Below are 20,203 nucleotides of genomic sequence, written 5' to 3' on the forward strand. Positions count from 1 at the left end.
CTATTCATGAAACCATCCAGATGCCTCTTAAATGTCGCCAACATGCTTTATTGGGAATCTTATACTTATACCTCTCATAATTTTGCATACCTGAGAGGTCTCCTCTCAGCCACTGTCTTTCCAGTGAAAACAATCCCAGTCTTTTTGACCTTTCCTCATTGTCAATGCCCTCAAGACCAGGCAACATCCTCGTGAACCTTCTGTGCACTTTCTCCAAAGCTTCCACGTCCTTCTGGTAATGTGGTGACCAAAGGGCACACAATACTCCAAATGCGGCCTAACAAGGATTTTATATAGCTGCAACATATTTTGCCAACTCTTGTACTCCATGCCCCAGCCAATGAAGACGAGCATGCCATATGCCTTCTTAATTGCTTTGGCCACCTGTGTTGCCACTTCTAGGGAACTGTGGACCTACACACCCAGATCTGTCTGCATGTTAATGTTCCTAAGGGTTCTGCCATTAACAGTATAATTCCACCTAAATTTGATCCTCCAAAATGCATCACCCCGCTTGAGGATTTCTTAAAAGACAGAAAACAGAATAGGAGTAAAGTCATTATTTTCAGTTTGTCAAGTTGTTATCAGTGGGGTACTGCAAGGCTCAGTTTTGGGGTCTCACCTATTTGTTGGGACTCTTAAGAGTCTGCAAAGGAATATTGACAGACTAAGTAAGTGAGCAAGACCATGCCGGATGGATTAGAATAAGGGGAATTATGGAGCCAGTAACCTTTGCATAAAGATAAAGAAACAGAACAGAGAGACAGGAGGAGGGGTATACCATACAGCCTATTCTGCCCCTCAATATGTCTGTGGCCTTAACTCCACGTTCCTACTCACTCCCATATCCCTGATTCCCTGAGAGACCAAGAACTGTCCACCTCAGCCTTACATATCATCAAGAAAGCATCACAACCATCTGGAATAGAGAATTCCAAAGATTCACACCCTTTGTGTAAGGAATTTTCTCCTCAGCTCAGTGATAAATGATTGACGACTCATCCTGAGAACATGTTCCATGTTCTACTTTCTTCCGCCAGTGGAAATAATCTCTTGATATCTACCCTGACAAACCCCTTAAAAACTTTGCATGTTTCAATTAAGTCACTTCTTATTCTTCTAAACTCCAGAGAATAACGGCCCAATTTACTCAGCCTCTCAATTGGACATTTCTCCCAACGCAAGGATACTGTAGAGAATGAAAGTTAGCATATAAATAAATCAAGCACTAGGTAAAGCAAATGGTACATTGACCTTTATTGCAAGGAATTTTAAGTGCAAGTGTACGGAAATCTTAGTTCACTTGTACAAAATGCTCGTATGATGATACCTAGAGTACTTTGGACAGTTTTGGTCTCCCAATGAGAGGAAGGACATACTTGCCTTAGAGGATTGCAATAATAGTTCAATAGAGTGATTTCTGGAAGGAGATTGTTATCCTATGAGGAGAGATGGAATATAATGAGCCGATACTGTCTGGAGTTAGAAGAATAAAGCATGATTTCAGTATGTTGACAGGTTATTTTCATTGGTTGATCAGGCTAACACTAGGGATCATAGTTTCCAGAGAAGGATCAAACATTCAAAACTCAGATGGGGCATAATTCTTCAGTCAAAGGGTTAGAAACTGTGCAAATCTCTCTATCCCAGAGGCTTATGATTTGTTGAATACTTTCAGGGTTGAGATCAATATATCATTGGATTCTAAGGGCATCAAGGAATATATTGGACAGAAAAGTGGAGTTGATGTTAAAGATCACCTGTAAGCATTAAATGGCACAGCAGATTCAAGGGGCAAAATTGCCTACACTGCTGATATTTCCTATATTCATATTTTACTGTAGTTTAAAAACCTGCTCCTCAGCTAGGTATGCTCAAGGTTCATTCAGAATGCTTTGCTGAGATATTTACAAACAGCAGTCCTGCCCCAGAGAATAATCCAAGTCTTAGTTTAATTTATTGTCAACATGTTTTAGAACTTGATTTGGCTTGATCAGAAACAGAGATGGTCTCACAATATTATTTCATCTGAACTCTTTTGTCGTTCAAAAATACCAGAAATACCAGAAACAATGACTGTATGCAGTGTACGTACCATAGAAACTTACAGTTCAGGCATTGATGCTTTGAAACAGCAACCACCCTTAATAATAAAATGTTTTATGGAATCAACTTTCATCACCTTGGCAGGTAAAGCATTCCAGATCCTGACTAATCCGAGTGAAAAGATTTCTCCTCATAACCCCTCCAGATCTCTTATCAAAGCTCTTAAATCCATGCTGTATATGTTTTGTTATCTTTATTGACAGTTTAATCATTTTATTTTACTTTAGCCACATGCAAGTTTTGTCTTAGGTCTTAATTTCTTGCAGTTCAGTTTCTCTTTGATGATTGCATTATATTGATTTAAGAGAGAGATGTTGGAAGTAAGAAAAATGAACCGCCAATACCTTCACACGTGACATTGTCATCCTTCAGCTTGTAGCCATCAAAGCAAGAACAGTCAACACTGGTACCAGTGTCAGTGCACCGCTGTTGGCAGGGTCCACCGCCTATAAGGAAGATAATGGAAGAAAACAAATGATTCAAAAGCAAATGTTCTTTCCTCAGGTGTCACACTTGCTCTTTATTCTATTCATGCAATAGCTTGGAACATCAGATTCTGCTTTCCCCTAAACACTTGGGCAATTTGACAACATCAAGGTAGAAATGCAATATGATGTCCCTTTAGACTAAGGCTGTGCACAAGACACTTGGAGATGCAGGCCAAAACAAATTTACACCATAGCACTCAGTTTTTCAGTGCTAGGGAGCAATTAACCTCCAAAATGGCATTGTTGCACAATTCCAATGTTAACCATTTAGGCGCAATTTTAGACACCGAAGTTTGAAGAATGGCCAGGTTGTATTGTCAATCAGTATTTGAGGCTGGTTTGTCAATATTGCTGCCATTTTCAAGCTCAATACTCCAGCTAACACTCTTTGTCAAGCTTACACAGCTGAATATATGTTCATCAGCAGGAAGGCATCATTAACAGCTTTCAATTCAGCTGCTGATCGATTTCATTGACTTTAACTGTGATTATAGATGGGTTTGATGGCTTCCACATGAAAAATTGGTAAAATTAATAAGGTCTCGTGTGTAACATGCCAAAGGGCTTTCTTCTGATTTCTAGGAATCTGCTTAAATCACTTGCTCCCAAAGTCGTTTGCATCTCCCTTGGAATATAGTATGACAGGGTGACTGAACTGAAGTTACACAATGGGAGTAATCAATTAAACAAGCAATTCTCCAAACTGAAGCTCAGTGAGGAAAAGCTGAAGCGGGCATTATTTGCAATATCTTCCAGTTTCCTATCACTTCCTACATCAGGGACAACCCTGAGGCCCTGTATCATATGACACTTCATAAATTTCATTCCTTTTTTCAAAACAAAAACACATGGTTGACAATAGGGCTCTGAGAGAATTTCAGACAATCCTATGGTGTGAGTGCTACTGACAGCATGTATCTTGTAATGCAGGCACTATACATAAACAATGGAATGTAAAGCAACCAATATTATTGCTCCCTGAAGGATCTTTTGGTACACAAGACACAATGAAGCATGCAGAGCAATGGCCAGCACCCTGCCAGCATCCTTGGTGCTTTAATTTTAGGGCATCCCATTGTGCGATCTGCATCTAAGCCATAACAAAAAATTAGAGGATGGTGACTGGGTGACAAGGGTTGTCTTTTATTTGAATTCCTCCTGGTTCTGGGCTGCATGGACAGCTTAGATTGCTGAGAAATTGCCTCTGCCTTAAGGATTCTAATCAAGTAGCAAAGAGCTCCCAATTCCAAGACTGGAAGAGGTAACACCAGCACAGACACAGACAAAGGTTTTCAGCAAGTTTGATGTCAGAAATGGCTACCAGTACAACCATTTCTACTAGGACAGAACTGAGTTCTGAAAGTCATATTGAACTTGAAATGTTAATTGTTTCTCTCTTTACTGATGTTGCCAGACCTTTTCAGTTTCTCCAACAACTTTTGTTTTCATTTCAGTCCAATCTTTGACTGATACAAATACCTGCATCTATCTCTTAACCTTAAAATGAGCCAGGATGTTTTCAGCAGAATGTAGGCCAGACATGCACAGAATGTAAAAGAGCTATCGTGTAGATGAAAAAGATCATGACCACCATCTACATTAAGCCATCAACCATCTTCCTTCATGCTGGGTATGACTTCTTCCAGTGGAGAAGTTTCCCCTGATTCCCGTTGTTTTGCTGGGACTCCTTGATGTCACACTTGGTCAAATATTACCTCGATGTCCAGAGCAGACACTCTCACCAGAGCTTGAGTTCAACTCTTTTGTCCAAGGTTGTAATGATGTCAGCAGCTGAGTGGTCACCCAAACTGAGCATTGGTGAGCAGGTTATTGTTGTAAATTTGTCATGTGTTGCACTGTCAAGGGCACTTCTTCATTTGGTTGATGATTGAAAGTAATTGGCTGGGTTGGATTTGTTCTGTCAAGAAGAAAGCTGCCACTTGCAAGGAGAAAAGTGTATCTCTTTTTATTGGCACTCCTGCATTTTGGGGCAACAGTGTAGCAACTAGAATCAGAAGAATGTCTCTGAGAGCTGGAAGCTTTGTTTGAGAGACTGCAGTGTCTCTATAAACAGGAGGGTTTGTGGTTGGTGTGGTGTTCTATGTAATGGAGAAAGTGACTGCTGAAGAAATATTGGGCAAGTGAAACCTTAGTTTAAAAAAGTTAAGTCACAAAGTTGGCTAAATTGAGCATTTGAAACAGTCTGGTCCTTCTTGCTATTTCTTTATTGCAGTGAAATACAACCTCTTATTTTCCTTAACATGTTGTAAACTTTTTTTCGTCTTTCCTCATAGTGGTATTTCTCCTCTTCTTCCAACTAGGTGTCCTCTTCATCATCTGTTCAAAACTCCACTTCTTGCAACATTCTTCATTTGAGCAATGCTTTCACTCACAGCATCAAGAGTTGACAGGATGAGAATGTCTGCTGGATGGTTATTGATGGATTCCATAAGCACTTCTGGATTTGGAGAAGAAGCACAAGAAAGGCTTGTGTGACTTTGCCTCAGACATAATCTGCACATCGTCTTTGTCTCAGAATCTAGTGCAAACTATTATACAACCTTATCTCAATTAACTCCCTACATTATGGTTAGAGCTATTTGGTTCTGGGAGTCATTTCCAATGCACATTTTGCTGTGAGTACCAAATTGGGATCGAGCTGGCAACATAACACATGAAGGTATACAAGGTGGTAAATTCAAGACAGTAATGTTGACATAAGAAACAGACAAGGAAACATATGACTAGGAAATAGGAAAGAGTTTGAAGGCTAGAAATGACAGTACACACCAGATAACTAAATATTCTTTCCACAGTCTGCAGGAAATGTTTGCAGAATCTCCCAACATTTGGAAAGTAATTCAAGTTTTGGGCAAACTTAAACTTTATAGAGAGTTAATAGTGTTAGAAGGAAAAATAAACATTGACACAAAATAAATAGCTGCACTTTTTGGAGGTAGCTTTAGAAGTGGAGAATGTGGGATTAATAGTTAGGTTTAAAGGAGAAGTTAATCAGTCTGATTTTAAATCTTGTGTACGTGCGTGAGGTTGGAGTGAGTGAAAATCAAGTCTTTTGAGGTGATCATAACAATATAGGATAAGAGACAAAGGGTGAAGCCAAAGGTTGGCAGCTAGCTTCTGATTACATTTGTGAGAAGTATGAAGGAACTGCAATGAGCTGCAGTTCAACAGAAGATCAGTAGGGTAAGACTATTGTACTGTGTAGAAGTATTGATATTTTTTCTGCCAGTAGATGTCAGTAAATAACAATGGTGTTTTGAGATTCATGTGTGATTCCTCATGAAGCTTAAATGCATATGTTTTATTAGAGTTAAATTGTGTATGTGTTATCACATAATATGCAGATTGTAATGGTATTATATGAAAGAGGTTTTTCATGCATGTAACAAGAAGTCTTATTCCAGGTAGGTCAACATAAAACTACTTGAATTGTCAATAAAGTAGAAGCTGAGGGCTCAAAGTAGAGTTTCACACTATGAGCTAATTGTGAACTATGAAGACTGTTGTTGCCTAAATAAATGTAGAAGCTATTCTTTCTTAGCAACTTTCCACAAACAGCACTGAGATAAACTGTCAGTTAATTGTTTTTTGTTAGTGTGAGCTGAATAGGGGAAAGTTGATCTGGCTCCAGTGAGAACTCCCTACTCAGGCAGCAACACAGTCACAGATACACATTCACAGCACAGAAAGAGGCTCCTTGGCCTGGATTTTGCAGTTAGGAGCAAAGTAACAGTGCTCGCCATTCATCTCACTGACAGTCATTCATAAAGTTTTCATAGTCCTTTAAATCAAGACTTGTTCTTATGCACAGTCTGATCTACCATGGCACACTCTACAGGATGTCCATGAGCAGGCATAACACAATGAGGCTCTTCAAACACTGTAAAATTCTCACAGAGACACAAGAGGCTGCATTTTTACTTAACTTACCCACTACGGCCGAAAATGGTCTGAATGGCACAGAGATCACAGCACCAGACAGTTCCCTATCCAAATAGTCAGTGAAACTATGGGTGGATTAGGGGAAGGGTTGGCGATCACAGAGAGGGGCCATTGACTGATCAAGAGGAGGAAGTGAGTCAATTAGGGAAGGTTAGGAGATGGAGGTTAATCACATTGGCTGCCATTCCCACAGTCTTGGGTTGTGTAGGAGGGAGAAGGGAAGAAGTAAAAAAACTTGGTGGGGCTTTGGGGGAGCTGGTGGATTGAGCTGGGAGACAGGTTAAGAGCCTACTGTTGGGGAAGGGATTGGAATTGGAGTGAGGCAGTTATTAGGGTCCAAGGTGTGGAGAATTCCTGGCTTGGTGGAAGATAGGTCAGATGTCTGGTAGGGGATTAGAAGCCATGGGGTTGGTGGTTTGGATCAGAGACTTTATGGGAAAGATCAGGAGGGGTTCCCTATTGTGTGGGTTACTTAGGCAGGCATCCTGGGTAAAGGAGGAGGGTGTAAAGGCCTCCTCTAGGAGCCATCTAACCTTGAACTGGGTATAACTGCCAGGGTCTCCGTGCCTTAGGAAAGCTAACCATCCAATGAAAATTTAAAGACTGAAAGGCAATTAAGTTCTCATCCTCATTATCAACTTGAAGAACAAACACAGCCCCTTGGAGCAGGCTGGCTCGACACCCATGTTTAAAGCCAAAAGGTGAGTTAACAGCTAAGTTTGGTCAGAATCTGATTTTTAACACTTTAGCCCCACAATTGACCCAAAACCATTCAGCCATTTTAGATTAAAATTCTCTCCACAGAATCTAAATCAGGAAGCATAAAGCAGAGTTATAAATTAGATTTAAATTGTTCAGGAATCAGAATAAATGAAAGGAAAAAATTGGAATAAGAGAAAAAGCTGGAGGAGTGAAAGATAGAACAGACAGAAAAAGCAAAGATAGTAGTATCATTTATTTTTAAAATCTCCAAAGCTTCTGTATTTTTAAGGATTGAGAAGCCACATGCAAAATAAATGCTCATTTAACTTCTCATTTAAAAGTTGTTTGGCAATACTTATCCATTGATACAAAAGTAAAATGATACAAGTCCTGGAAATCTGAAATAAGAGCAAAAACAGCATCTGTGAAAAGAAACAAAGCTAATTCTTTGAGGTGATGACTTTACATCAGAACTGAAGAAAAATAGAAGTAAAAGAGTGTTTAGGCCAATGTAAAAGGACCATGAAGAACCAAGGAGGAGATTGGTGATAGGGTGGAAAGAGACATTTATTACCACATTGTTAAATATTCACCTACTCTTGAATGCACCAGGCTCAAGCTTTAATGTTTTGTGTGCAAGGATCTTGGGTTCAAGCCACTGCAGGCCTTTCACTGTCAAGTCTATTGGTCAGGACAGCTACAATACACCCTATGGAATAGCAAGGCACACTAACAGCAATTCTGGACTTCTACATTTAAATCCGCTGTACGGATGCCAGAAGTTCATGTTGCTCCATAATAATGGTATGCATTAACAACCTCATTAATGTAAAATCTAGGTCACTGTGCGTGTGCCAGCTTTGCTTCGCAATCCATAACAAATTTCACAGCCCTGCCCTTTCCCCATGGCATTGCAGACTTCTCTGTTTCAAATATTTATTTGACTTTCCTTAAAAAGGCATAACCATCTCTCTTCATTCACCCTTAATTCATTCCATCCCAAAAATAATCGCTGTATAAAGAAATTAATCATAATCACCATTTGTGTTCAGTAATAACTCTTTAGGAATTTCAATCGAACAGAAGATCAGCGACTATAACAAACAGCCAGTCTGCTGCCACTTACTCTGAACCATTGCTAAAAATAACTCTCATCACTGTATATTAATTACTGCCTCATTTTATTTTCCCTTATTTGAAATATGTGGAGCTATTGCAGAGTTACAATCAATTTCTGAGGGTTGGCACCCAAAGTCCACAGCTATTCCTACTTTTACAGTTGACATAATAATGGCTCATGAGAAAATTCATATGACAAGGATGAGGGAGTTAATTAATTATGTAATTATCCAGATTAAAGGTTCCATTCTGCCTCTTTTAAGACAGCTATTCATAAAATATTGTAGAAATTGGTGGCAGTATCTGTCTTTATGTGTACAGCACAAAATATAGCTTCAAAATTACAGAATATGTTTCTTCATAACACAACACAGAAAAGTGTTGTGTGGTTATGAAAGAAAGAAGAGTTCAAATCTCGCCGAGTGGGTATAACAGTGATCCTCTATACCTCTGCATCGATCATTCAGGAATGGATCCTCCAGCTCTAGTAATGGTTTTCTGGGTTGGGCACTACCTGAAAAAGAAACAAATAGACAGTGCTCACAAAAGGGCATTCCACACAACAAACAAACAAACTCAGATTGTAAACCGATTTCAGTTAACTTGTCATTTTTCCATCGTGCAAACTTGGTGTATCGAGAAATTATAAGTCAAAACATTTACAGCAATGAAATTAAGTTACCAGAGATCATCTACTAAGAACCATAAAAATGAGGGATTTAGGTTCATTAAATATATTTATGATAGTATCCCTTTTTGAATGAAAAATGTTGACTCTGGAAATTTCATTGGGTGACTTAGCCAAATATCCTGTCAAAATCAAATAAATACATGAACAAGGTTTTTTTTAAAATTGGAAGCAGAATAATAATCTAAAACTGAAAGAAGTGAATACTTGATCCAGATTGTGAAATAACTGATTGAAATGGTACAAAGGATTCCAGAAGGGATTTATTTCAGTTATTGAATGTCAGTATATGTTGCCATCAGTATGCAGTATTGTGGTTTGCAAGCCCATCAGAGTCAACCAGTTTTGGGGGTCTAGACTCACACTAGGGCTATACTAAGTAAGGAGAGCAGATTCCCTCCCCAAAAGGACAGTAATGAGTTAGACTGGCTTTTACCACAATCTTGTTGCTTCATGTCATCATTATTGAAATTAAATTTTCTTGAAATTTATAATTTGTTTAATTATTCTAGATTTTTTAATTAATGGAAATACATTCCATGGCTGCTACAGTGGGATTTGAACTCTCGGATATATATGAACATTGTAGCACCGCAGACTGGAGTTCTGTATCAGGACCATACGGAAATCACAAGACAGTTTGTTCAGACAGAATTGCGAATCCAGTCACAAATGATTGTGGACAATTGAACAACTCACTGGAGGAGGAGGGTCCACAAATATCCCCATCCTCATTGACAGAAGAGCCCAGCACATCAGTGCAAAAGATAAGGCTGAAGCTTTCGTAGCAATCTTCAGACCAGAAGTGCCGAGTGGATGATCCACCTCAACCTCCTCCAGTGGTTCCCATTATTACAGATACCAGTCTTCAGCCAGTTCAATTCACTCCACATGATACCAAGAAACAATTGGAGGCACTGGATATGCAAAGGCTATGGGCCCTGACAACATTCCATCAATAGTACTGAAGACTTGTGCTTCAGAACTTGCCACTCCCCTAGCCAAGCTGTTCCAGTACAGTTACAATGCTGGCATCTGCTGACAATATGTGTCAGGCATCTATCCCCAAGTATATCCAGTTCGTAAAAAGCAGGACAAATCCAACCCGGCCAATTACTGCCCCAGTAGTCTACTGTCAATCATCAATAAAATGATGGAAGGTGTCATCAACAGTGCTATCAAGCAGCGCCTGCTCAGAAATAACCTGCTCAGTGACGCCCAGTTTGGGTTCCATAGGGCTAGTCAGCGCCTGACCTTATTACAGCCTTGGTTCATATATGGACAATAGAGCTGAATTCCAGCGGTGTGGTGAGAGTGACAGCCCTTGACACCAAGGCTTCATTCGACCAAGTGTGGCATCAAAGGTCCCTAGCAAAACTGGAATCAATGGGCATCAGGGGAAAACTCTCTGGTGGTTACAGTCATACCTAACATATAGGAAGATGGTCATTGTTGTTCGAGGTCGGTCATCTCAGCTCCAGGACATCTCTGCAGGAGTTTCCAGGGCAGTATCATAGGCCCAACCATCTTCAGCTGCTTCATCGATGACCTTTCCTCCATCATAAGGTCAAAAGTGGGGATATTGTCGATGATTGCACAATGTTCAGCACCATTCGTGACTCCTCAGACACTGAAGCTGTCTGTGTCCAAATGCAACAAGATCTGGACAATATCTAGACTTGGGCTGACAAGTGGCAAGTAAGATTCGCGCCACGTAAATGTCAGGCTATGATCATCACTAACAATGGACAATCTAACCACTGCCCCTCGACATTCAGTGGCGTTACCATCACTGAATCCCCCACTATCAACATCCTGGGAATTATCATTGATTACAAACTCAACTGGACTCACCACATAAATGCAGTGGCTACAAGTGCAAGTCAGAGGCTAGGAATACTGTGGTGAGTAACTTATCTCCTGACTCCCCAGAGCCTGTCCACCATCTACAAGGCACCAGTCAGGAGTGTAATGGAATACTCTCCACTTCCTTGGATGAGTGCAGCCCCAATAACACTCAAGAAGCTCAACACCATCCAGGACAAAACAGTCCACTTGATTGGCACTGCATCCACAAGCATCCACTCCCTCCACCACCGATCCTCAGTAGCAGCAGTGTGTACCATCTACAAGATGCACCGCAGAAATTCACCAAAGACCCTCAGACAGCACCACTTCCATCTAGAAGGACAAGGGCAGCAGATATATGGGAACACCACAACATTCAAGTTCCCCTCCAAGCCATTCACCACCTTGACTTGGAAATATATCGTCATTCCTTCACTGTCGCTGGGTCAATATCCCGGAATTCCCTCCCTAATGGCATTGTTGGTCAACCCACAGCAAGTGGACTGCAATAGTTCAAGAAGGCAGCTCATCACCACCTTCTCAAGGGCAAATAGGGATGGGCAATAAATGCTGACTAGCCAGCAATGCCCACATCCTACAAAATGAATAAATAAGAAAAAAATCAAGCAATATAACCACTGTGAGTTGAATCTCCCCAAATTTTGTATGTGGCATTTTCATCAAGCTTCATGGAAGGTTTCTGTCCTCAAAGCCTAGCAATTTCTCTCATGCGATCATCCCAAATTTTCCTAAGTAAATACCTTCACAACCCTAAGCACCCTTGCGCATGATACTAGCTCTAATTTTTCACTCACTGTAAATGGAAGTACACACTATTGCTGGGACATCCTGGGATACACTGGCATCTCTGGTAATGGTGCCATATTTAAAAGACCATTGTGCACTCTGTCAAGTGCTAGCAATCCTGACCTACCCTGCACAGGTGCACACAAATTGCCTCAGACATCACAGACAGGGAAAAGTTGGCACCCTACTTTGAATACAGGACCTGAAGGTCCTTGTGGACAGAGGGTGCAGATGAGGGCTGTCCTCTTCCCACATGACCAGTAGAGGAGGCCATGATACTATGCCAGCCTGGTCCAAGGTTGCTACCTGGGTCATTGGAGTGTCCTCAGTGTCCAGCAAGGCAAGAAAAAGGTCAATGATCTTCTGCACTCCACCACGGTAATTCACACTAAGGCTGTACTAAGGAAGGACAGCAGATTCCCTCCCCAGAAGGACAGTAATGCGTTAGACAGGCTTTTACCATTATCTTGTTGCTTCATGATCATCACATTCATTCTAACTCTGCTACTTTACCCACTTTCCAGCAAAGCTCATTCTCTATCATTCACTATAGCATCAACATCTTCCTTAACTCGCTCTCTTGCACTCCAATCCCCAACACTGCTACTGCTGCATAGCCTTTGTGTTGCCTACACAGCCACTTGGTATACCTTATGATATTTCCCTCACCTGTATCAGCACAAGTAGCAGTGTCACCCACTTTCACATCACTCAATCCAGCAGTTGCATTGTGGTAAATCCATAGCGCTATCAGATAGGGTTCCAGGATTTTGATCCATATTACAGCAAATCTATTCTCAAAAGCTCACAAAACCTTTTTCTAAGCATTTGTCAGCATTGTTAATAGTAATTACATCCTTCACCAATGACTGCAAAATCCAGGCCAATCAAAATAGAATGCAATTAAAGATAGCACAAGATGTTGATAGTGACTTCTAATATTTATGCCGCTGGCTGTAAATTTGACAGATCATTGCAATCTGTTTGTCCAACTGCATAAATGCATACTTCCACACATTCTGTCATACAACATAATATATCAGACCTCTCGGTGTCAAAAAAATGCCCACTGGCAGCAACTATATTACTTTAATATGCAGTTTTCTTTTAGTAATCATCACTTAAAGAGAAGGTACAGACAGCAAGACTCCTTTTTCAAAAGAAACCTTGTCTGGGAATTTCAGTCAGGATGTTGTGAAATTCAGCCCTGGGCCTTTCTCACATATCTGCTGCTACCAGTTGGAAGGGATGGAGTAGATGATCCAACTGAGAGAAGTGGAAACAGCAAATTGGAAAGAGGAAGATTTATCCTGACCAAAAGATAAATGCATTATGTATTTTTGTTTTGGTTCTGGCATCACAGAAACAGACTGTGAGAGAGATTATTTCATGCCTGTAATTTGAAGGTGCATAATGTGTGCCAGAGATTGTATTTATTATTAATACAAAGTCATTTCACTTTGGAGCCTAAAATTAACATTCATTGTGTATCACTTGTCACCACTTGAGAATTTGAGAATTCACATTCTGTTCCAATGGAAGTTTCTTTTGTTAAGATGGCATTGAGTAAAGGTGTTTCACAAACATTTTATGTGGGTAAAGAACTGTTACTGCTTTGTATTATTACCTGATCTGTTTATAATTTCAACACCATAATGCAGTGAAGCAGCAACTTAATTCATGTAATTGAAATGTTTCTTGAAGGATGGTTAAAGTGTTCTTCAGCAATAATTGTTGCTATGTGGGAAAATGCAGGAGCAAGTATGTATAAATAATGTACAAAAAGTATGGGTGGCACAGTGGCTCAGTGGTTAGTACTGCTACCTCACAACACCAGGGACCTGGATTTGATTCTAGCCTTGAGTGACTATCTGTGTAGAGTTTGGAGTTTGCACATTCTCCCCGTGTCTCCCAGAGTCCAAAGATGTGCAGTTTACGTGGATTGGCCATGCTCAATTGCCTGCAGTGTCCAGGGATGTGTAGATTAGGTAGATTGGCCATGGGAAATGCAGGGTTACGAGGATAGGTTGGGGGGTCAGGGAGTTTGGGGGATTTAATGGGCTGAATGGCTGTTTTTACACTATGGGGATTCTATGAAAAAGACAATAAGATGAATGAAATTAGTTTTGAATGGCAGCATTTGAAGGAAAACATTTGGTTTGTGTTGGATATCAGTACTCTCAACTAAACCTCAAATGGTATGCTGGAGTAATTTACATTCCTCTGAACAACAGAGATACAAAGGCGGATTTGATCTTAATGTAATGTCTGATTGCACCTTTTACAATCTTGCACTTTCTCAGTACCACAAAAACTTGCAGCCTCAATTAAACACTTCTTTCTGAGATCTGAGTTCAAATCCACAATCTTCTAACTCTAAAAATACTACCAGTTGAACTCAGATGAGATGCTGCCACCAAAAGGTCAAAACCAAGGCTCAATTTTTCACTGAGTCTGACGGTCTCCATATTTTGGGCAAATGTGCACTGGAGCCCAATTCCAAATGACCCCTCCCGAACCTGGCACTGGGCGGGGAGGGACAAACATGCATGAGAGGTATTTCACACATCCATAGTTCACAAAGGTAGCAGCACATGTAGCAGCACAGCCTCTTTGAGTCAGTAGCAATTTTTTTTGTCAACCAGGTTTCTGAAAAATGACTTAAGAGTAATTGAGGAAGAGGTCTATCTCTACTGTTGTTTTTTGGCGAGGTCAGGTACCTTTATGGAGAAATCAGGTATCTCTTTGGAAGAGATCAGTAATTCTTTTTGGAGAGATCAAGTGCCCCTTTGGGAGAAGGTAAATATCCTTTGAGAAAGGTCAGGTACCTTTTAGGGGTTGTTAACAGGCAACATTATTGTCCATAACAAGTGGATAAGTTTTGTGGAACTGTCAAGCTATCAAGCCAATAAAATCCCCAACCTTTTAACTTTTTTTTGAAAAATACACAATATGGTGACTCTCAGTTGCAATTTTAATCGACGTTTTTGACAAAAGAATGAAGATTATCTTAACGGATTAATGCTTTCACAATCTACCATCATCACCGTTAGGGCTATATAAGTTCCTAGTTTGATTGACATCTCCAAGTGGTTACTAAGAAATTACCTATCCTTGACGTGGGGCTTACAGTACAAATGTTTCCAAGTATAATGGGTTAAGTACTGAAGGGATTTCAATGTAGTGAATAGGCCTTCATAAGACTGTTTTCTTTTAAATGTAATAACAGCTATAAGAAATACTTCAAGCTTTTTATTTCAGTTCACTCCTTAGGTCTGCCTGTGGTGGATAATAAGTGAGTTGGCATGAAGTGTGTAAGGGAAAATGGTGGTGGGTATAATGGCATGAGTTTACCTGACATGGCATTAATATGGCGTAAGAACTTGGATAAACGTGAGGTATTGCATTTTCATAATAGAAACAAAGACAGGGCTTATATAGTTATTGGTAAGGCCCTGGATAGTGTTGTAGAACAGAGAGACCTAGAGGTTCAGATAAATAATTCTTTGAAATTTGCTTCACAGGTAGACAGGGTGGTTAAGAAGGCATTTAGCACACTTGCCTTCATTGCTCAGACCTTTGAATCTAGGAGTTGGGACGTCATGTTTAAGTTGTACAGTACGTTGGTGAGGCCTCTACTAGAGTATTGTGTGCAGTACTCTAGTCGCCCTGTTATAGGAAGGATATTATTAAACTGGAGAGGGTTCGGAAAATATTTACCAGGATGTTGCCAGGAATGGAGGGTTTGAGATATAAAATAGACTAGAGTGTAGGAGATTGAGACATGACCTTATTGAGGTTTATAACATCATGAGGAGGATAGAGAAGGTGAATGACAATGGTCTATTCCCTAGAGTGGGGGAGTTCAATACTAGGGAGCATATTTTTAAGATGAGAGGAGAAAGTTTTAAAAAGGATATGAGGGGCAACTGTTTTATGCAGACAGTGGTCCGTGTGTGGAATGAAGTGCCAGAGAAAGTGGTGGATGCAGGTCCTGTTACAACATTTAAAAGACAATTGGATAAGTTTATGAATAGGAAATGTTTGGAGGAATATGGGCCAAGAGCAGGCAGGTGGGACTAGTTTAGTTTAGGAACGTGGATGGCATAGACTGGTTGGACTGAAGGGTCTGCTTCTGTGCTGCATTACTCTAGGACTCTAAAACTATAATGGTCTATGATGGTCATTGGGGGAGTCATGAATTGGTGTGAGTTGACACAAAATTTTACATGGAGGAGCCATGGGGTTGGGTGGAAGCGTATGGATTGGTCTTGAGGTAACAATATATGTAGACTCCACCTCAAAGCCCTTGTGAAGTACCATCAAGACTGTTTGAGATGGATTCTCTATATCTGCTGGGAGGACAAGCATACCAACATCAGAAACCTTGAAGCAACCAACAGCACGAGCATTGAGGCAATAATACATCCAAAACCAACTCCAATAGGCCAGCCACTTGCTAAGGATGGCTGACTTCTGACTACCAAAGTAAATCATCTTCATCCAGCTCAAGGAGGCACTCGAACAAGAGGAGGACAAAGGGAGTGTTTCAAAGATTCCCTCAAGGTTTCCCCCAAGAAATGCAACATAAATGTCATGGCATGGGATACCCTTATTCAGAAGAAACCAATTTGGAGGAAGCTCCTGTATTAAGGAACACAATTCTTTGGAACACCCATCAGCAAGAGGAAGTACAGAGGGGGAACCAGAGAAAGGAATGCCAAGTCCACCTCCTGGAAACACATGCAGAATGTGCTGTCAGAGATGTGGCTGTAGGATTGGGGTCATAGGCCACACAAAGACTCACAGAACCCATGACCAGTGACACGGAATTTCCTAGGTGGACAATCATACTCATTAGCGAGTGATTGTCAATGAAGGTGATAGATTGGCATGCAAGGTATGCAAGGCAAATGCCATTGGTGGTGTATTGAGGGTTAGTGTGGAGGATAGCAGGAGCCATGGGGCTAGGGTGGGTGGAATAGATGGGCTATAGAGAGTGTGTGATGCATTGGTGCATGTAATGGGTAAGGGACATCATTTGATTTATTCGCCAAGTCCAAAAATACCATGATGGGCCTTTTGAAAAGATTGCCTTGGCACCTGGCATCTCCTGTTGCTGCCTCTGCACTGTTTCCGGGTGTTGCGGGTTTTATAAGCTTTCTGCACCCACTTCCCCAAACAAAATCTAACAATTCAGGGCACTTTCACTCGTGTTGGCTTTGGAGTCAGGAAATTTTCTGACTATGCATACATGATTGGGGAGGGTGAAAATTCAACAGTGATCCTTCACTTCTGTTATCATAGCATTCATCTTGAAATGTTAATATTTTTTCTATCTGGACAGGTATTCTTACATTCAGCTTTATGCTTCTTTATTTGTGGACTCCAAAATAATAGCCATTATTTTTTCTCTCAGTTTTACCTGTACTCTGATTGTGCATATCTGGTGTTGAATGTTCTTCTATGTTATTTCCTGTAGCTGGAAGACTGATGTCTTCTTGTTCTCCGACGCAGCATGCCCTGTAGACCTGTCCACACTGGTACCCCAGCGCTGGATTTGCTTCACAGTTAAGTCCATTAGCTTTAGCTCCTTTACCAAGAAGGCAGCACTGACAGCATTTCTGTAAAATAAAGGGTAATAGAATGGGCGAGAAATACAAAAATAAAGCAAAATTATTTAATTAATTAATTAATTTAGTAATGGGGAGAAGGTAATAATTATAACTGAATAATGAAATTGAACAAATAATTGGGAAATGGTTCACTTGAAACAGGAGTTTACCAGTGATCAGGGAGCAGATTTGAGAGCTATAAATGCTGTTGGCTGGCCATTTAATTAGCTACAGTGCCAAACTGTGATTATCAACTCATACCTTTAGGTAAATTTAACCAATATCCCTAACTATTCTGAGGCCTCACATTTTTGTGCTCCATTATATTGTGCCAGCATCCATTTTGTTGTAAGACGTAATTTAGTTGCAGATTATGTAAAACTTAAAAGTAATGTGAATTGTGAAGACAATAATGATGAGTTGCAAGGTCACTGACAGGATGATGGAATGGGCAGAAAGATGGTGGATGAAATTTGATGCAGAGAAATTTATATTGATACATTTAGGTAGGAAGAACAAGGAAAGGCAGTATAAAATGCAAAAATATAATTCTAAAGAGGTTGCAGGAGCAGAAGGACCTGGGAACAGGGCCAGTGAGAGACTGCTGCTGTCTCCAGGGCATATCCTGCTTCTCTAACCCATACCTTCCTACTCCTAAATAAAAACCGAAAGAACTGCAGATGCTGTAAATCAGGAACAAAAATAGAATTTGCTGGTAAAGGTCTGCAGGTCTGGCAGCATCTGTGAAGAAAATATCATAATTTTTTCTTCACAGATGCTGCCAGACCTGCTGAGCTTTTCCAGCAACTTGTTTTTGTTCCTTCCTACTCCTGAATCATTCAGGTGCCAAAGTTGATAACCATTATTACACCAGCTAAACTGTACAATATAAGTTTAGGAAGACATCGTGACTTTTGTACTCTGTTCTTCTATTTATCAAGTCCGTCAGAAGCTTTGGTTTTAGTCTAATACATTTTATCACCACAGCTTTGCAGAATGCATGCTTGCTGCCAAAACAAACGGTCATTTGGACTTGGACTCTCACTCCAGGACAATAGGAGTGTAAGGGCTAAAATTTAATCCCTGATCGGAGCACCCACCATAAGCTTGTTTGCAAATGCATTGATGCTACTTGAGAGAGAAGTGGCACCGCTGCAACCTGGACTCCCTGACCGCATGTGTCCTGCCTGGGGATCTATGTACACCATAGTTGAAGGTGGCAGGACAGGTTAAGAAAGGTGTTAACAAGGCATAAAAGATCCTGGGACATTGTTGTGTGGTCAGAAAGTAGAGGATCATTTGGGGCCGCCTGAAAGCAAGCTTCATTTACAGGTAGGCATTTATTGTATATACATTGCACCTTCACATATATTGCATATTCATTGGACCTTCATAAATATATACATGCATTGGACCTTCACCTTGGTGAATGGGGATGTGCACTTTGAAGGCAGGTATCAACCAGGTGACAGTTCTTCACTCTATTCTCAGACAACCAGTGAGGCAGAAAGAGTGAACGAGGAGTCACTGATGCAAAAGAATCCAGACTAGGAATTAGCTGTACTCAGTTACAGAGCTATACCATTGAATTGTGGGTACTCACCAACTGAACTGTTAATGGGGAAGAGGTGAAAAGTCCATAGACAAAGTTTAGAACATAATCTTAGCCAAACATAACTTCTCAAGATGACAAGAAGATAAAAGAACTGGAGAAAAAAAAACACTGTAAAACCAACAGAGGTGGTACAATCTAGACACAGATCAAAAATTCTATCAACCTTGAAGGGACTTGAAGTTAGAAATCATAGTCATTAGAAAAACAGATCAGTTGAGGTCTTACATTGTCAAAATGCCTCATGGGCCATTCAGGATGACTGGAAAACATTGACGTTGCTCAAACCAAGAAGTGAGAGCAAGAATGATTTCACAGAATATGGGACAGCCAAACCTATACTACATCATGTGGTGTACACAGTCATACAGCTATTCCAGATACAGTACATCATCATCATTCCAGTAATATACTCAAGGACATCTATTCAGAGTCCCAGATCATCTTACGGAGGAGTGGAGGTGATGATAGTGATAGTAGTGAAATTGGTAATGATGATGTTCATAATGACATTAATGTTTACAAAAGACTCCGTGAGTAGTAGAAGTAAACTACCAGAATAATGTACACCAAGTAGAAAGAAACTTGCCCAGTTGAGGGCTCTTTTCAGTCAACATTTGAAGGAAGAGGAGCATACATTGAAGTCTTCTTCCAGGTAGTATTGGAGAAAGATTAAAAAGGTGGAGGGATATCTGTAACAACAACCTGTGACTGTATAGCACTGCTGCTGCTGCTGTTCCTGCTGCAACAACCTGATCTTTCTGTTAAAAGTTTGCATACTTCAGCATGTTTTAACTGGCCTGAACTTCACTGTGCTTTAGCCAAATGAGTAATTTTTGGCAGCTGATTTAGAAACAGCATATGGAAAGTTACAATTTGGTCAAAAATTTGCAACAAATTAGTCTAACTTAAGTGTGAATATTTTGCATTGTTTTTGAGCAACTTAAAAATCAATTCCACAACTTTAGTCCAATGGACTAACAGGCCAACTAGTAGCTAAAAAACAGCACTTCAAACATGAAGGGTACATTTCTTTGTCTCATAACTCATTGTCCTTCAGAGTCTGTAAACTTTGAACTACTCTTCAGTGACCCCTAAACTGCTGCGTACTTAGTCCCACCCTTATTTCAAGACTGAACTGTCATCATTAATTTTGGAACGGTTGAATGTAGCAAGCACTTTAGAACTCTACAATACTAAATGTTGCAATTTTCTGAATGCTGGCCTTCGGTATAAATTACATGCAACAAAGAAA

At 40.3% G+C, this 20,203-nt stretch overlaps 1 protein-coding gene across 3 annotated transcripts in view; it reads right to left on the reverse strand.

Moving 5' to 3' along the window:
• The window catches only part of fbln1 (fibulin 1), a 150,879-nt gene that overhangs the window by 100,356 nt on the left and 30,320 nt on the right, over positions 1 to 20,203 (reverse strand). For all 3 annotated transcript variants that reach the window (XM_048607709.1, XM_020534456.2, XM_048607710.1), the window contains exons 4-6: positions 17,147 to 17,345; positions 8,827 to 8,892; positions 2,451 to 2,552 (exon numbers count right to left, since the gene is read on the reverse strand). In XM_048607709.1, the coding sequence (XP_048463666.1) occupies positions 2,451 to 2,552; positions 8,827 to 8,892; positions 17,147 to 17,345 (367 nt within the window). The remainder of the gene's footprint in view (positions 1 to 2,450; positions 2,553 to 8,826; positions 8,893 to 17,146; positions 17,346 to 20,203) is intronic.

Source organism: Rhincodon typus, chromosome 18 (genome assembly GCF_021869965.1).
Source record: "Rhincodon typus isolate 14 chromosome 18, sRhiTyp1.1, whole genome shotgun sequence".
Taxonomy (NCBI): domain Eukaryota; kingdom Metazoa; phylum Chordata; class Chondrichthyes; order Orectolobiformes; family Rhincodontidae; genus Rhincodon; species Rhincodon typus.